At 42.5% G+C, this 18940-nt stretch overlaps 1 protein-coding gene across 1 annotated transcript in view; it reads left to right on the top strand.

Annotated features, from left to right (window-relative positions):
* The window catches only part of VAV1 (vav guanine nucleotide exchange factor 1), a 125815-nt gene extending 107504 nt beyond the window's left edge, over positions 1–18311 (top strand). Inside the window, exons 21-27 of the mRNA XM_040336985.1 lie at positions 1724–1789; positions 4319–4350; positions 4446–4562; positions 5794–5881; positions 13488–13608; positions 15044–15195; positions 16367–18311. Of these exons, the coding sequence (XP_040192919.1) occupies positions 1724–1789; positions 4319–4350; positions 4446–4562; positions 5794–5881; positions 13488–13608; positions 15044–15195; positions 16367–16420 (630 nt within the window). The 3' untranslated portion in view covers positions 16421–18311. The remainder of the gene's footprint in view (positions 1–1723; positions 1790–4318; positions 4351–4445; positions 4563–5793; positions 5882–13487; positions 13609–15043; positions 15196–16366) is intronic.
* The last annotated feature ends 629 nt before the right edge of the window (positions 18312–18940 follow it).

The raw sequence follows: 18940 nt of genomic DNA, 5'->3' as shown, positions 1-18940 counted from the left end.
CTGCTCACATAGTATGGAAGCTAAGGGTGAGAGGCAACTGCTGCAGCACAATGACGATGATGAGGAGAGAGGCAAATGCAGTCGGCAGCACACCCAGATACACTAGCACTGACATGTCACCTTTGGAAGACTAGGGGGTAGCTGCTACTTGTTCATCAAGCAGAGTCTTTGTCTATCTGTTACCTATTCTAGTCAAGGGCTCATGTGCAAACACTAGTCCAAAGGAAGCGTGAAGTGTTTGAAGCTGCAGCCTGTAAGATTCCATATATCATTTTCCAGTTTAGGTTAGGATGGAAGCTAATGCCGCGTACACACCATCACTTTATGTGATGAAAAAAAATGACGTTTTTAAAAACGTCACTTTAAATGACCGTGTGTGGGGGAAAACGTCGTTTTATGTCTTCTAAAAAACGACCAAAAAAAATTGAAGCATGCTTCAATTTTATGTGTCGTTTTTCAAAAGTGCACTTTTTACTTCACAGAAATTGACCGTGTGTAGCAAAAAACGTCGTTTTCTAAGACGTTTTTTCATCCACGCATGCCCAGAAGCAAGCTTCAATGGTAAAACGTGGTGGAACGTAACCTCACTTTGCAAGATCATTGTGAGAAAACGATGGTGTGTAGGCAACTTCGTCTTTGAAAATTGAAGTTTCAAAAACGTCATTTTTTACTTCACAGAAAGTGTCGTTTTTTTTCATCACATAAAGTGATGGTGTGTACGGGGCATGAGCCCTGATTAGTTGGTTAATTGGAATCTATAATGTTCATTACTCAGTTTTACAGTATTCATACGAAAAAAAATCGGAAGACCAAGACCACGCATGCTCTAAAACAAAATAATACATTACAATACAATACAACACATTACATCACTTCCGAAGTTGTATTCTGTCGTACGAGAATCTTTATAACTTTAGTAACCCCATCATTTTTAATATAAGACTAGCATGCGAAACAAAACAGACGATCATATAGCCGACATTCTCATTGTGTGTACAAGGCTTTACACACTTTGGGGCAGATCCACAGAACGAGTACGCCGGCGTATCTACTGATACGCCGGCGTACTTTCAAATTACCCGCATTGTATCTTTGGTTTGAATCCTCAAACCAAGATACAACGGCATCTGGGTTAGATCTGACAGGTGTACGTCCTCGTACGCCTTCGGATCTAAGATGCAATACTTTGGCGTCCGCTGGGTGGCGTTCACATCGTTTTCCGCGTCGGGTATGCAAATGAGCTATTTCCGACGATCCACGAACGTACGAGCGGCTGGCACATTTTTTTACGGCGTCTCTAGTTGGCTTTTTCCGGCGTATAGTTAAAGATGGTATTTCGTCGCGTATAGTTAGATCTGCCATGTTAAGTATGGCCGTCGTTCCCGCATTTATTTTGAATTTTTATTTTTTTGCGTAAGTCATCCGTGAATCGGGATGGACGTAATTCACGTCTAAGTTAAAAAAAATTACGTTGTTGCGACGTCATTTAGCGCAATGCACGGCGGGAAATTTAGAAACGGAGCATGCGCAGTTCATTCACGTTTACTACTTTATAATTTCTCTTGAAAAAAAAAAAAGAAGGAAAGCAAACACAACATTGAAAATTTAGGAATCTGTAACATCAGATTCTAGGCCGGTGAAAGGAGAAATCTAATTGCTATGGATAACTGTAATTTTATTTTCTGGTTTTACAAACTTAAAAAAGCTTAATTATCTGTTTTAGGGTCGCAATACTTCCACCTACGAGCTTGGTTTCTTCCCATGCAGTCATGTAAAGCCCTATATATCTGTAAGTAATGTATTAATTGTGAATGAGGTATTTTAGGTGGACCATGTTACTTATTTATGATTGGTGTTCTTATATTGACAATGGTGTTGGTAGGTTAATAGTGCACCACATCCCAGAGATCATTAATATTATACAGGATTTATATTGCGCCAACAGTTTATGCAGCGCTTTACAACATGGGGGCAGACAGCAGTGGCGGCTGGTGCTCAAAATTTTTGAGGGGTGCAAACAAACTGAAAAATACTGAAAAAAAAACATCAATTGTAGCCACTGTGCCCATCAAATGCTGCCACTGTGCCCATCAAGAGCAGCCACTGTGCCCATCAAGAGCAGCCACTGTGCCCATCGAATGCAGCCACTGTGCCCATCGAATGCCGCCACTGTGCGCATCGAATGCCGCCACTGTGCGTATTGAATGCCGCCACTCTGCGCATCGAATGCCGCCATTCTGCCAATCGAATGCCGCCACTCTGCGCATCGAATGCTGCCACTGTGCTCATCGAATGCTACCACTGTGCCCATCGAATGCTGCCACTGTGCGCATTGAATGCTGCCACTCTGTCCGTCGAATGCTGCCACTGTGCGCATTGAATGCTGACACTCTGTCCATCGAATGCTGACACACTGTCCATCGAATGCTGCCACTCTGCCCATCGAATGCTGCCACTCTGCCCATCGAATGCTGCCACTGTGCCATCGAATGCTGCCACTGTGACCCCCCTGATCGCGCACCGTCTGCCCGCCACTTACCCTGTCTCGGTGGGGCAGCGGGTGACGGCGGTGTGCGGTGTCCTCCTGTCCTCTTCTCCCGTCAGGCATCCAATCACAGCACCTGTCGTTTCAGCCAATCAGGTGACGGGTAACAGACCCGAGCACCTGATTGGCGGAGAGGTGGTTCAGTGTTAGGAAAGCAAATTTTCATTCGCTAACACACCTGGGTGCACTGTGAGCAATCATCACCTTTTTTGATGCCTATTAGAGCCAATAGCTCTAATCGGGTGCTTCAAAAACACCCCCGACCGCTATAATTCAGGTGCCCGAAAAAAGGGCCGGGCACCTGAATAGGGGGTGGCAGCGGCGGCCATGGATAGATTCATGCAATACATGTATCTATCCAATGGTCATAGAGGGTGCGGTGCCCGTGCACCCTTATGTATGCACCGCCACTGGCAAACAGTACAATTACAATATAATTGACTACAGTAGGAATCAGAGAGCCTCATCTATGAAACCGATTAATGATTGGTGATAGACCTATTTGTAACACTGCCGATGCATGCATTGGGGTTGATTTAAATGCACAAATTTTTTCCGGGGCTTGATGAATGTGGTGAAGCTCTGCTGATTTCCATCGTCCAATCACGTGCAAATAAATAATTTTTTTTCCCTTGCACCTGATTGGACATTTTTTACAGAGTGAAGCTTCATCATATTCACTAAGCTCTGGGGAAAATGAGTGAAAATGTGCTTGCAAAGTGCACAGGGGGAGATTTACTACAAGAAAGGAGCGTGTAAAATCTGGTGCACCTCTTCATAGAAACCAGTCAAATTCCAGGCTTTATTGTCAAAGCAGTGGGGGACGTATAGGAGTTTGGAATGTGGAATGGAGAAATCGGTTACTTTATATGCAGCCACCCACTTGGGACCACGGCCTGGTTTCTGCCACCGGGCTCGGAGCATGTGCGGCGGTCTGGGGGCCCTTTGTGGTTTCTTGCATCGGTGCCCTGAAGGTTCTAGTTACGCCACTGTGTCAAAGCTTAACTGAACAGCTGGAGTTAGAAGCTGATTGGCTACCATGTACAGCTGCACCAGATTCAGAGTGCACCAGTTTTAGTAAAACTCCCCCACAGTCTGTTTACCTTTAGTAAATCAATTACAATGTGTTAGATTCCATTGATATACATTTGCAAATTATACAAATTCTATGGTTCACATGACAGATATTCCCTGTGGGATTCAATGAATCCCACAGGGATTGTCTATTAAAAGAGAAGTCCAGCCTGAGCTCGTTTGGCTGGGCTTCTCCTTTGAGTCACAGGAGTGCAATTTGTTTTGTACTCCTGTGACACGTTTTCAGCAGAGAGCGGACTGAAGTCCACTTTCTGCTGACATCACAGAAATCAGATCAGATCAGGATCAGCCAGGTGCCTAGACTGATGGCAGTCTCAGCCTCTCAGTAAAACACTGAAAGTCTGAGACGGTCGCTCCCCGCCCCTTCACAGCTCAGCGCTCCAGTGAGCGAGGAGGGAGCAGAGATGCTAATTGACAGTCATCACCCCTCGGGGAGGTGAGAGAACCGAGCCATCAGCGATGTTCGGTGGCTCGGTTCTCGGTGCAGAAGCGCCGGGGGACAGATGCAGCATCAGAAAGATGCTGTATCCACCTAGGTAAGTATAATAGGAAAAAAAGCAAAACCCATACTTCTTCTTTAACATACAGTATATGGGCCATTGGCTAAATGCTGTCTGTAATAACATGTGTGCCTGTATTGTACTACTTCTAATATAGAAATTTATATTTTCTCAACAGCATCCATTACCCGATCTCTCATTATATTCTTGGTAAGCGCTTTTTTTTATAAAGGATTCTAAACACAGATAAGCAATCATTTTTATTGGAAATATAATGAACAAAAATGATCTTCTGTGCTTTAAAGGTATGCTGGTGGCATGGAAAGAAAAGAAGCAGAAGTATTATTAGCCAATCGTTCTGATGGGACTTTCTTGGTCAGACAAAGAACAAAAGACTCAGGAGAATTTGCAATAAGCCTCAAGTAAGAAAACTGTTCTACATATTTATCTCATGTTAAATGTTGTTCTGTGTTTTCCAGCTTTCCTGCCATATTGGCCACTCTCCCACGTCAATCTTTTTTGGACCTCGCAGGGCCTATTTCCTCAGAGATCAGGGCCTGAATATTCAAGGGATCTCTGCCAATCACTGGGTAAGGTGGGGAGATGGCCCTTAAGTATTGAGGAGCCTGGCCATGTGGAGAGAGATTCCAGGATCCAGAGGCCTGAAGGGGACCCCTGTGCTTGAGGGGATCTGCCTCCAGGTAGAAGGTGCCAGAGAGAGAGAGAGGGAGAAGTAGTTAGAAGGAAAAAAGCGGAGAGAAACCCTCACCCCCCTTCAGCCTTAGCCAGGCTGGCATGAGACACCCTGGGAGCACATATAACCTGTTCAGCAGGAGGCCTGACCAGAAGTTACCATCTATGCTAAAGAACTCTAGCGACTAAGTGTGTAACCACTGTGCCCTTTGTCCTTTTGCGCCCCAGCACAGACTGCAAAGGCAGCAAATATAGTTAACACGGAGTGACATTTGCCCTCTTAAAGTGATTGTAAAGTCTTGTTTAAAAAAAATAACAATATTGGTGATGAGCACCTTATAGCCCTAGGACCATAGTAACGGCAAAAGAGGATAATATGTGTGTATACATAGGTAGAAATACTGTGGATCATTATGTTGGCTTAAATGTACTAATGATGGAAAATAATGTGTATATGTATATATATATATATTCATTAGATTGTGAATGAGATATTGTGCTTCCTAATACCTCCTTTTTGATAAATAAATAAATATAAAAAATAAATAACAAACATGTAATACTTGCCTCCCTCTGTGCAGTTGGTTTTGCACAGAGTAGCCCAGATCCTCCTCTTCTCGGGTCCTTCTTTGCTGCTCCTGGCCCCTCCCTTCTATCGAGTGCCCCCTCAGCCAGCAGCTCTCTGTTGGGGCACCTGAGCCGAGCTGCAGTTCCGTGTATCCATTCAGACATGGAGCCCAACCTGGCCCCGCCTCCTCTCCCCTGATTGGCTGACTGACAGCCGTGGGAGCCAATGGCACCACTTCTGTGTCTCAGCCAAGCAGGAGGAGTGTTCCGGACGGTTTAGATCTCTGGTAAGTATTAGGGGGGCTGCTACACACAGAAAGCTTTTTATCTTAATGCATAGAATGCAAAACCTTCTGCCTTTACAACTCCTTTAACTTTTTTTACTGTGTTTAGGTTTAATCAGGAAATAAAGCACATGAAAGTAACTGTTCAGGAAGGGATCTGGAGACTCACGGAAAAGAAAGGCTTCAAGGGACTTCCAGTAAGTAAAACCACCTTCTACTCTAACATATATGTATAAAATATATCAAAATATATATATACACACACATATGTATATGTAAATATACATATAAAAAAATCATCATAATATATACTATTTCAATAAATTAAATTATATTTCCCAAATTCATAAAGTCCATGTACTGTAATATAGAAAGATTATGTAAAAAAAAATGTATCCAAAAATGAATGATGATGATTAAATAGTTAAATAACAGTGCACCACTAGCACAGGGGCGGAGGTTGTAGCGGTGATGTCAGTATGCCCACCGGGGTGCTGGATGATTTTTTTTCTGTACTTAAAGCGGGAGTTCACCCGAAAAACTATTTTTAACATTAGATTGAGGCTCATTTTGTCAAGGGGAATGTTTTTTTTTAAATCGAAGCAGTACTTACCGTTTTAGAGAGCGATCTTCTCCGCCACTTCCGGGTATGGTCTTCGGGACTGGGCGTTCCTATTTGATTGACAGGCTTCCGACAGTCGCATACATCGCGTCACGAGTAGCCGAAAGAAGCTGAACGTCGGCTCTATGCGGCGCCTGCGCACCGACGTTCGGCTACTTTCGGAAAATCCTGACGCGATGTATGCGACCGTCGGAAGCCTGTTGGAAGCCTGTCAATCAAATAGGAACGCCCAGTCCCGCAGCCCATACCCGGAAGCGGCGGAGAAGATCGCTCTCTAAAACGGTAAGTACTGCTTCGATTTAAAAAAAAACACCCGATTCCCCTTGACAAAATGAGCATCAATCTAATGTTAAAAATTACGTTTTTGGGTGAACCTCCACTTTAATGCCTGATTATATATTGTGCTTGTGAGCATATGTCTTTTTATAATAAAGAGTTTTTTTTGGACATTGCACAATGAGAATTCCTCTTCCTCTCTCTATACAAATCCTGCTCCATACGTTATGAGCATGGTGCCTTAGCATTTCTGCGGAAGGTGTTTGTGGGGATCTACATTAAGAGGCCATACTGCTATCCAAAACCATGAGTGATGTTTGGATTGGAGTCGTGTGGCTATACACTAATGAATGAATGAAAAACGTATAAAGCGCGGCGCATGCGAACTGAATCGCTTCTGGGCGCTAGTTGTTCGTGTCTCATGACATCAAAAGAGCAGAGTTTTGATCTGTCTTCTGAAAGTCAGGTGGTCTTCCTCCAACCGAATGCTGGTTGGTAAAGCGTTCCATAGTCTAGGACCCTGAAAAGCAAACCTTCTTTCTCCTTTGGACTTGTATTTGGTTTTTGGTACCCTGACCAGATTTTGGTCGGAGGATCGCAGAACGCGATTCGAATTGTGAGGTTCTATCTTGTCGCAAAGATATTGCGGAGCCTTCCCATGGATGCACTTATGTGTCAGGCAGAGTGCTTTAAATGCAATTCTGTATTTTACTGGCAGCCAGTGGAGGGTTCTCAACGAAGGTGAGATTGATTCCCATTTTTTTTTCCCAGTCACCAGTCTGGCGGCCGTATTCTGAACGACTTGCAGACGGGAGATTTGGTACTTTGGGAGTCCGAGGTACAGGGCGTTAGCATAGTCCAGTCTGGAATTCACGATTGTTCCCACCACGACTGCTACGTCTTCTTTGGGGATAAATGGAATAAGTCTGCGTAGTAGGCGCAACAGATGGTGCGCTCCGCTGACTACTGACCCTATTTGTGCGTCCATTGTCATGAAGGTGTCGAAGATGACCCCGAGACTTTTGACTTTGGAGCTAGGGGTGATGATTTGGCCCAGAATGGGCGGCGGTGCCCAGGTTGTTGCCAGTTGACTCTTTCGGCTGGCGTGAAACATAAGGAGTTCTGTTTTTGAACTGTTGAGTTTAAGATAACTCTTCGTCATCCAGTTTTCTATCAAAGAGAGACATTTCTTTAAACTGGGATGATGATCCTTTTTGTTGCAGATGCGAAAATACAGTTGCGTATCGTCTGCATAAGAGTGATAGAGTAGTTCTTGGCTACTGATAATATCAAAGAGAGGGCGAAGATAGATGTTGAAAAGCACCGGTGACAGGGGGGATCCTTGGGGGACTCCACATGACACCGTGCGCTTTTCCGACGTGAAACAACCCAATTTAACTGTTTGTGATCGGTTTTCAAGAAAGGAAGAAAACCATGGTAAATCACCTTCTGCGACTTCTGCTACCTTGGCTAGTCGCATCAGTAACAGTTTGTGGTCTACCGTGTCAAAGGCTGCGCTTAGGTCCAGCAGAACCAGGAGACAAGATTCTCCTTCGTCTGCGGCCTCGAGGGCATCGTCCCATATTTTGAGTAAGGCCGTTTCTGTCCCGTGTCCGGGACGGAAGCCTGATTGTAATGGATCCAGTAGATTGTGGGTATCTAGATGCTGTTGCAGCTGTTGTACCACTACTTTCTCCATTATCTTGGAGAGAACATTTAGGCCTGTTATGGGACGGCGGTGAGTTGGGTCCTTGGGATCCAGGTTAGGTTTTTTCAAGATGGGCTGGATTGTGCCCTCTTTCAACAGGGATGGCACTGTGCCTTCCTTAAATGACTGGTTTATAAGCTGTGTGATGGGTGGTGCCAGGATGTCGGCACATTCCTTCAGCAGTTTGGTGGGGATGATATCATTGGGCGATGTGCTGTTCCACAAAGCACCAATGATATTTTTTGTGGTATCGGTGGAGATCGGTTCCAGAGTGAACTTTGTTGATTGTAGAGCGTTTCTGTGGGTGTTTTGTGGTTGATTGACGGTGGGGTTGAGGGGGGTATTGTTTTGCATGATGCTTTCCTGGATTCTTTCAATTTTGTTGATGAAGAAATCCGATAGTTCATTGCAGAACTCTTGGGTGTCTGAGTTGGGGACTTCAAGACATCCTGGATTCATGGTCTGGGTGACCATCTTGAAGAGTTCGCGGGGGCGGTTTAGGGCGCTGTTAATCGCCATAGAAAAATGATGTTTCTTGGCTTTGAAGATTTCTTTATGATATCGTGTTGTTATTGCCTTGTAGATGATGAGGTTATCCTCTGCAGGGCTTCTTTTCCAGGCGGCTTCCGCCCTTCTGCGCTCTTGCTTCAGAAGCGACAGCTGGTTGTTGAACCAGCCGGACTTTCTTTTTCGGATGCAGGCTTTGCGTTTCGGTGCTACTAAATCGGCTGACTGTAGCAGGGCTGCGTTTATGGCATCCAGTGTATCTGCGGCTGTTTGATGTGGATGGATTGTTTTGATTCTGTTTCCCAAGGTAGATTTGAAGAGTTCCGAATGGAGCTTCTTCTGAGATCTAGCCCAGTGTATTGTCACCGGCTTGGGTGCTTTTATCACTGGGGGAATTTTGGAGATTATGAAATTAATTGCATGGTGGTCTGTCCATGGCAATGGTTCATTTTCTAAAATGCTTATTTTCAGATTTTGTCTGAAAATTAGGTCGAGTGTGTGACCTGAAGCATGTGTTGGCCCGCATATAAGTTGCTGTAGCCCTAATCCCTCCAGGTGATCAATGCAGGCGTCCGCAATGGGATCCTGTGCGGAGTTGGCCCACAGATTAAAGTCCCCGAGCAGCAAAAGGTGTTTGCTGTTAAGGGTATAAGTGGATATAAACTCCGTTAATGATGGCAAAAATTGCGATTTTTGATGGTCGATCGTCGATCGAATCTCAAAAGTTGCTCTATTTTTAAGGCCTTTTTGGTGACGGCTGGTAATGCTGTTGCGAATTGTCTCAGACCCCGAATAGAGTCCGCAGAGTATCGCAGATTAGCCATTGTCGCCAGTCACATTGTCGTCAGTCTTTCCTAATTGCGGTGGCCGCGAATGAGGCCTGGTCTGGCGCGGATGCGGGAAGAGCCACGAGACGCCGGACGTGATGGGTGGAAGACTGTCCAAGTGAGCCGTCACTCGATTGAGTCTTCTCTCCCCGATTGGTCCAGAGGAAGGCGAAAAACCCCAGGCGTGCTGTGCCAATCTGCAGCGATCGGGGGGAAAAATTCCTTCCTGACCCCTTAACGGCGATCGGTGCAACCCTGGATCAATTGGCTAGGGGGGTGTGGTGGACCCTGCCTGGCTGCACTATCCCTGGGGAGAGCCGACTCGTTTGAGAGCGTCCTGCTCTCACTATCCCTGGGGTGAGCAGACTAAGATGAGAGCGTCTGCTGCACCGCTGAATCAATATAGCAAGAGTTCCAACTTTATTAGCTGCAAGCTTGTTCTGGATCAGTGATTGAAAAAAATAATGAAGACTCCTGTCTTACCTCCTGTTTCAAACTCCTGGTTTTTAACTCGCACTTTTGATCAAAGAATGCACTTCTGGTCAGAGAGTCCACATGTGAAGTCACCATCAACTGGGAGCCAGCTCCTCTGGGAGCTTGTACAGCCACTTTATACTCACCTGTGAAGACCTGTGAACAAACACACACCTGTGAACAATTAAACCCTCCCCTTAATTAGCAGAAAGGAAAAAGAAAAAAAGCTGTTTAAAAAGTGTCAGAGAAAAAGAGGGGGAAAAAAAATCTGCAAGCAGAAGCAGATGATAGCCAACTCCTGGTTTTTAACTCGCACGTTTGATCAAAGAATGCACTTCTGGTCAGAGAGTCCACATGTGAAGCCACCATCAACTAATGGAGGGGTGTTCTCCCTAAGCTAAAGTTAAACCCTGTAATGAGGTCATTTTATCTGTTTTGAGTGAAGCACTGTTGGGTGATCACTAGGAGCACAAGAATCTTAGGAGGTGCACAAGTGGAGCACTGTTATTTTCCTATTTAATTATCACCATTCATTTTGGAACCTTTCTACATAATTTTTTCTCTTTTTTTTTTTTTTTATATTACAGCACATGGATTTTATGAATTTGGGATTATTAGCGTTTCATTTATTGAATTAGTATATATTATGATGAATTTGTTATATGTATATTTACATGTCACGTGTGTGTGTGTATATATATATATATATATATATATATATATATATATATATATATATATATATATATTATATTCATAATTTTTTCACTTTTTGATTTTGATTGGGATGCATTTGTATTTTTGGTTGTGGTATGGAGGATTTAAAGGGGTATAGGTGCTTTTTCAGTGCACTGTAAATCACTATCCAACTGTTTTATAACTATTCTCACCTCTGTGACCCCCCCCACCCATTTCATAGCCCATTCCTTTCCTTATTTTAACAACTATCCTTCTTTATGTCTGGAGGAAAAGAGATTTCACCTACATATACGGAAAGGCCTCTTCACAGTAAGAGATGTGGAACGGGCTCCCTCAAGAGGTGGTTCTGGCCAGCTCAGAATATTTTTTTAAGAAAGGTCTGGATTCTTTCCTAGATACACTTAATATAATTGGATACCAATATGTATATGTAAAGTTCATCCAGGAAACATCTGATTGCCTCTTGGGGGATCAGGAAGGATTTTTTACCCTGCTGGAGCAAGTTGGATCATGCTTTGTTTTTTTTTTTTGCCTTCTACTGGATCAACTGTGGGAAAAGGGTTGTGTATATAAAGGATTGTATAATGTATTATTTTTTTTCCTTCTATTGGTTGAACTTGATAAGCTTGTGTCACCTTTCAACAAGACTAACTATGAATATAAGGCACTTACATGCACTTTAATTGACAACGTAACATACTTCACCTTTATTTTTTTATATACACAGAATATTGTTATGTGTAATACAGTAAGTGCAGCTGTTGAAATTGTTGAAGATTGATATCATTTGAGGGAGATTCATACTAAGCACAGAATATTACGTTACAATGTATAAAATATTGGCTGAATATGTTAGATTGCAAACTCCACTTGTAGTCAGGGTATTTAGTTTGTGAATGCATAGGAAGCCTCATAGTGCTTCCTATTCATTCTTCTCCAATGCAGCAGAGGCTGCAGAGAAAGGGATTATAGAATCTACAGTATGTCCCCCCCACTCCCTTTCTCTGTCCCAAAAGAGAGACATCAGGGGTCTGTTTGGAACTCTCTCACCAAAGACCCCCAACAGTGTTGTGAAAAAAAATGGTAAAAAATGTAAAGAAAAATAATAAAAAAAGAAATACAGGGGAAAAGAGGGTCCGTGTATACAGGGGGCAGTGTGTAGAGAGGGTGGGACAGTGTGTTCAGGGGGTGAATTTAATTTGGTATAATTCCCTGGTTGTTAATTCTAATCAGGCTAAAAAGCCACACCAGCTTTTTGCCACGATGTATGTACTGCGTCACAGGTCACCATCTCCCTAGTAGGGGCCACAGTGCCTTGCTTTTGATGCCATTAGGATGGCACTGACTGGAAGTGAGGATTGAAATAGCTTAATTTGCCGCAAACCCCCCCCAAAAAAACAGCCCAGTGGGACAGGCCTTTAATAAGCCAGCCATGACTGTAGAATTTCAATCCTCACCTCCATGGATTAGCACAGGCGCCACTGGGAAGGAAAATAGCGCATAGAAGCAGGCCCTATTAAAGGCACACTTCTTGGCTCACTTCTCCTTTCGTGGCGGTGCCCCTTTTCTAATAAACTATGGAAGCAAGGTTTGAAATTGCCTCATTTAAACCTTAACTATGCAGTGATTGTGTAGGCCTTCATACTATGTGTGCAACAGCACATGCAGAGTTAAGGCCAAAAGTCAACCCCTCATTCACTCACCGATACTGGGCGCCAGCCAGCGAATCGGCTGCTGTATTGCTACTCCGATAGAGAACTCTTCTTTTGGGTGGGCACTAAACTGAGTGTTTTCCCCAGGTGAAAGAATTTCTAGCTTTGCTACTGCCCCATGCTTTTAGGTTATTAGTCAAGTTTATTCTTGTATTAACTTTGACAGTCAAGCCTTTGTTGACATTTTCCAAGTTCAGCAAAGACTGTCCGAGTTTCAGTCCATGTATGGGCACCCTGGTTGTACAAAAGTCAATCTACCAGCCTGTTGGATTTTTCCCAAACGATTAGTGCCGTTGGTTATAGCCGGCAACATAAATTGTTATGTTTTGCTGGCAGGGTAGGCTCTCCGCCGGCAGAACATAATAGCGATGTGGGATTCCACCATCAACACTGACTGTGTTGATAGGGGAATCAAGCATTTTTTTTCCTTCCTCTTGTGGTGGAAGGAAAGAATAATTGCATAATCTATGGCCTGCCTTAGGCTGGACATACACGGTGCGAATCTCGGCCGGTTCAGCAGGAACATGCGGAGGTACGAATCGTTAATGGGCAGGCTAAATGTACCAAGTTGATCGATTTATCAACTTGGGTACAACCAGCATGCCGGATTCTCTTGCGCTTATTGCTAGCAGTGGCTATAGGCGCTAGCGATAATCACTTCCTTTGCCTGCCCGCCCACTGGGAGAAGAGAATGGCCCTGCAGGAGGGATTCCCGTATCAACACTGTCTGTGTTGGTAGGGGAATCAAGCTAATTTCAGATATTGTGAATGCAGGAAAGTATTTCACTCCGTGTATGGCCAGCCTTAGTAGTAAAGCTACAGTGCAAGATATAAGCATTTCTAATCACGTGAAATAGGACCATTATGAAGTTAACAAATACAGTGTCTCTGTCTAAACATGAAGACGTGTAAGTCAGCCTAACAGTAAGGTTGACATGATGACAGACCTTCACTGATGTATGTATATGTTTCTTGCAGGAATTGGTTGGGTTTTACCAACATAACTCGTTAAAAGATTGCTTTAAGCTTTTGGATACACTGCTTCAGTTTCCTTTCAAAGAACCAGAAAGGAAAGAAACCTCTAGAATGGCAGCAGATGGTATGTAAAAATATATTTCTGATTTATAGCAAATGGTTCACACGACAGATAACTGGGAAGACAGCCAGCAGACACAAAACTGTTGGAGTAATCCTTATTTAAAGCTACTATAGACAACAAGTCAATCAGTAGACTAACATGGGATTTATTGTTTGTTTTTTTTGTAATTCCATGCAGCTAGATTAGTCAATCTTCTTTAGTTATCCTAGGAAAACAACTGCAGTCTTTTATCACATTATTCTGTGCTTTGCAACCTCTCTCTCATGCCTGGAGTGTGGGGCAAGGCTGTTTGGGTACAAAGTGCAGCTTGTGGTTAAAAACAGAACACCCTAGTCATCATGTTTACCGGCCCAGTGTACATGTGATATTATGTTTCATTTAAAGTTTTACTAAACCCACTAAAGTAAAATTAGTCTGTATATGCAGTAAAGCATGCTTGTTATACTCACTGTAGAACCTAAGGGGTTAATCCTATGCATTGTATAAAAAAGGAAGTTTGATCCTGTCTTCTCTGATCATCCCCTCCTTCCACTGTCCCCTAATAATTTCTTGATAACGCAGAGTCTATGAAGTCAGGCTGCACATGCTCAGTTTGGTGTATATTGCTAGAGAGATTTTTTGTTTCTTGGGAGGATGCACGTGATCAGCACAGGGCCAAGCAGCACTGTCCAGACAGATGGTCAGGAGTCTTGCCGTCATATACGATAGTCAGAAAACTCCTCCTACAAAATGTAACCAGTGCTTGGCTGGACACTGATAGAAGTCACAAGACTTCTATATACTGCTGATGAGAAAAGGTATTTATCAGTTTATATTTACTAAATTAATTGCATTTCCATGTTCTGTGTACTGTGGGAGACCAGATATTGTGAATGCAGGCTCCTGGGTTTAGTAACACTTTAAGCTCAACTTTTTTTCTCAGTGCTGTTTCAAAACCTGCCCACTTTTATAACTAATTTATAATTAAATTCCCATGTTATTAAAACATTGTAATAGGTTTAGAGGGACACAGTCTAGAAGTGGAAGCATGTCCCCAGTTCAACTGTAGGTTTAGAGAAAGGCACATGCAAGAATCTCAGTAAATGGGAGTAGATGGCCTGTTGTAGGTGAAGTATTCAACATTAATATGGTGGCTGTAGAACAAAAGGGCACAAGCATGGAAAATTTTCGTTGCCTTTTTGTGGAGGGTTGGTTGGCTTCAATTGATACAGTGCCTTCTGTAGTGAAGTAAACCCCTTTAAGCATATTTAGGCCTCTTGCACACGCTACTCCTGTTTGAGCATCTACTTTTTCAGACTTTTTTTTGTATAATTTTTCGCGCACTCGCAAAAACGTATTCTTGTGCACATTTGTGTCTTAGTTTTGCAGTGGGAACAGGTGTATTGATGTTGACTGCTATCATTCAAAACATCTTTTATATAAACTCCTGTAATAGATAAGAGGGTGAAATACTTTGGATCAGCTCGAGCACGTTATGACTTCTGTGCGAGAGACAGGACTGAACTAAGTTTAAAGGAAGGAGATGTCATCAGGATTCTCAGCAAGAAAGGACACCAAGGATGGTGGAAAGGTGAAGTTTATGGCAAGGTAAGATAGTTTCTATGCATGATAGCTTTTAGTGGTAGAATGTGGATCACTTGGCTATATTTTAGTTTACAATGTATAGTAATCAATCCCAACCAATCAATTTTAACTTTCAGTTAGTACTCAATTGATGAAGAGGGATATGTAATTGTACATTATGTATTACCACACTTAAATATGACCAGTATACATGTATCAGACCATTGTTTAGCATGTCCTCTCCATGTTCAATATGCATTACGCCACTGTCACCTCTGCATTTAAAATGCATCAGACCACTGCCCCCTATTGTCATCTCCAAGTTTAGTATGTGTCATACTATTATCCCCTCTAAGTTCAGTATACGTCGAAATATTGTTCCCTCCAAGTCCAGTATGCATCAGGCTATTGTCCTCTCCCGATTAGTGTGCATCAGTTTACATAGTTACATTGCTCCAGCTTGAGCCAATATACATACCTGTGGCATTCCTCTGGAAGCTGGAAATCACTGTAGTAGTTACTTCTACTACAGTTATCTCCACTATCTTCTGGGTCCTGTACTGGCTCCCTGCTGCATGAGTTCCTCTTTAAGTATGTATGAGCTCCGGCGTGTTCGCACATTCCACAAGCAGAGCCCGCCAGGAAGTTGGCACTAATCACAGACAGTGAGACATTGTCCCGATGCTCGGCTGCAGAGATGGGAAAATGGCTCCCTGCCCGTGATTAGCGCAGCTCGGTGCCGACTTCCCGGCGGGTTCTGCACGTGGACTGTGCGAACACGCCGGACCTCATCCTTGGGTGTAAGACTCTTGCCTGCTTCAATTCAGTTTTCATATGCACCAGCCCTACTGAGTTCAGTAGACATTAGACCACTGTCCCCTCAGAATGCATCAGACAATTGTCCCCTCCATTTTCAGTATGAACAAGACTATTTTCCCTTCTAAACTTAGTAAACACCTGCTCTAATTTTAGTATTACCAAATAGGTTATCTAGAACTGGACTGCCCACAGGATTAACTAATCTTGTAATCCATCATTCGTCTGGATTTATGTTTGATTTCTAATGAATTAGCAGTATGATATTCCTTTTCGAGCAGGGCTGAACCCTATCACTTCTAGATTGCTAAGCTTTGACATACAATTCTGCAAAACATCTGTGTGTTTGTTAATATCATGACTTTCATTATCTTTCCAGATCGGTTGGTTCCCCTCAAATTATGTTGACGATGACTTTTCGGAGTATTGTTAAATGACTAAAAAAGAGACAGAATATGCAGCAAAACTGAAAATAGAATAATTATTTTGTAAAGTATTTAAGGAGTTGCTGTAATGATATGCATATGGAGATAAAACTTTTTTGTGAAATGGCATGACGTCAATATGTGAAGGATTTTGAAGATTTCTCCCTGCTGTTGCCATTCAGCTAATGCCTTGGACTCTTAAGAACACCATCGAGTTTTACATTTTTGTCCATCTTCATAAAGTGCTAGCTTTAATTTATAAGCGGACTTATTTTACAATCTATATATAGAAAGAAAAGCTTACCTCTCAGGACATAGGTTAATTACAGTTCCACCTTTGTTGAAACAATTCTCTCCATGGCAATTACATGCTTTGCAAGGATTTCTTACATGCTTCATTCCTGGAGTTAATGAGACGGGCCAACCAGCAACCTAATAAAACTCACTTATAAGTGAGGGAGTCTGCATACGCTAATCTTTTAATGAAGCCTATTGGTGTACTGAGAGACATTTCATCTACAGACCCCTTGCAACTAGCTCTATTGTCAAACTATCGTCAGAGAAAAAAGGCTCACAGTAAAAAAGGACAGGGAATGCCTGTAATTTAAATCAAGTTCTGTGCAGTCCCACAGATAAAAAACGTCAGCAAATCACATAAGCAGGAAATATTTCTCAAGTTGTTCTGACATACACTGTAAAAAATAATATATTCTGAGCTCTGCTTGCAGGAAGTAAAATGTCAAGTTTTGGTAGTTTTTTTTTTTAATATCCTAGGTGGATGAAGATTCCAAGGAATGAGTCTTGACAAGATTTAATTGCGGAGCTCAGGTTGGACTGTTCCATTAAATGCAACTAGTAGTCTAAATACCTGAATTTGACTTGGTATCTTGCATCCTATGTACAGCAGAGCTGGCAGCACAAGGGGCCAAACAGTTGTGTTGCATTATTCATGCGCTAACAAGGAACATTGTGGTAGATGAAGAGACTGACAGATTAGCTATTTGTATGTTGTTTCTCTTTTACTATTCAATCAGAGGTTGGGGGCAGGGATATTTATTTATTGAAAAGAAATTAAAATCTACAGTACCATTCTGACATTACTTCTGTCAAAACTGTTATAATCTGACAACTGTTCAGCAAGAAATCGCATTTGGATGTGATTATTACAGAATATTTCCAATTTGGTGGTGATCTCACTGTGCTCTCCATGAGACAGTTTCTCATCCATGGCCAGCCTTACACACTAAGGGTCGGCTCACATCTGCACGGTACATTACATTTTTGATGTGTTTTAGGTGCATTATCAGTGAACTCTATAGAATGTGTGTTTTGATAAAAGAGCATCAAAGGTCTTCTTTTTTTTTTTTATTAAAGAGTTTCAAGTATCCAAGTTGTATTTGCTTTTGTAACAAACCAAGGTTTACTTTTTTAAGAGTAGTATTTATTAAAAAGGAAGAAAAATTGACCAAGGAGAGGTCCTGAGATAAAGATAATTAAGGGAAGTAAAAAGGGAGAAGAGGTCAGGGATGGGAAGTGGGGTCTGGCCAAGTGAGAGTCTCCAAGGCTAGGTAGTATAGAAAAGATTAAGAGAACATGTTTGTTAAAGTTAAAAAGACGGCGATCAAAGTCTGCAGGTAAAAAATGGATGGCCTATGGTTCCTAGTCCTTTTGTAATCTTGGCATTGTGCCTTGCAAGATGGCTGTCAATTTCCCATTAATCAGTGTCAAGTGCATTCTGGATTTAACTTCTGCAACATCTAGTGTTGGAGACCCATACCTTCATTATTGTTTTTTTTTACAGCTGTCAGACTGTAAACTGGCATTTAGAGATAGTCGATGGCTTCAGGTTAAGGAGTGCCTCATAGAGGTACAAGGGAATCGTCTGTTAAAAAAAAAAAAGATACGTGGGATTTATTATACCTGTAGAAAAAAAGCTATAAACAATGGGGCAGGTGATGTTCCACCAGGTGTAAAAATGAGCCGGTTTCTGAACAGCCTTGGAAACAGTGGGGTTACCCGGAAATATTTGTGCTAATCAGTGAGGTACCAGGTATAGTAATACTTTATAATTGCTTTCCAATTGCTGGTGCATTAGTAAGCAAGATTTCATGGTGTCCAAAATGCGGGCCTAGTTGTCATGGTCCCAAGTCCTGTTCCCATTTCTGTACATAAGGAGTGGGATTATTTAGATATCAGAGTACTATAACGTAATGAGATCATCCCAGGCAAATAGGCCACATTTTTACAGTTGGATTCAGAGGGTGTGAGTGTTCGTCTTTTACCCAAAAGATTAACTGCTAAAAACAGTGTTTAATTTGCAAGTATCTGGTAAGACTTTGTTTTTTGTTTTTTTAAATGCATTGTGCAGGTAGGAATGAAGAGCCTTGGACTACCATCTACGCTCAATTCATTCATAAAGTTGGCTCAGTACTCTTCCAGTCACACCTTGTATCTGATAGTTGTTAAAGTGGATGTAAACCCCAAAAACATTTTTTTTATGTCACACTGTAGAGTATAGGATTTCCTAT

This window comes from Rana temporaria, chromosome 2, assembly GCF_905171775.1.
Source record: "Rana temporaria chromosome 2, aRanTem1.1, whole genome shotgun sequence".
NCBI classification, from domain to species: Eukaryota; Metazoa; Chordata; class Amphibia; order Anura; family Ranidae; genus Rana; species Rana temporaria.
This window is presented reverse-complemented; position numbering and strand designations above follow the sequence as displayed.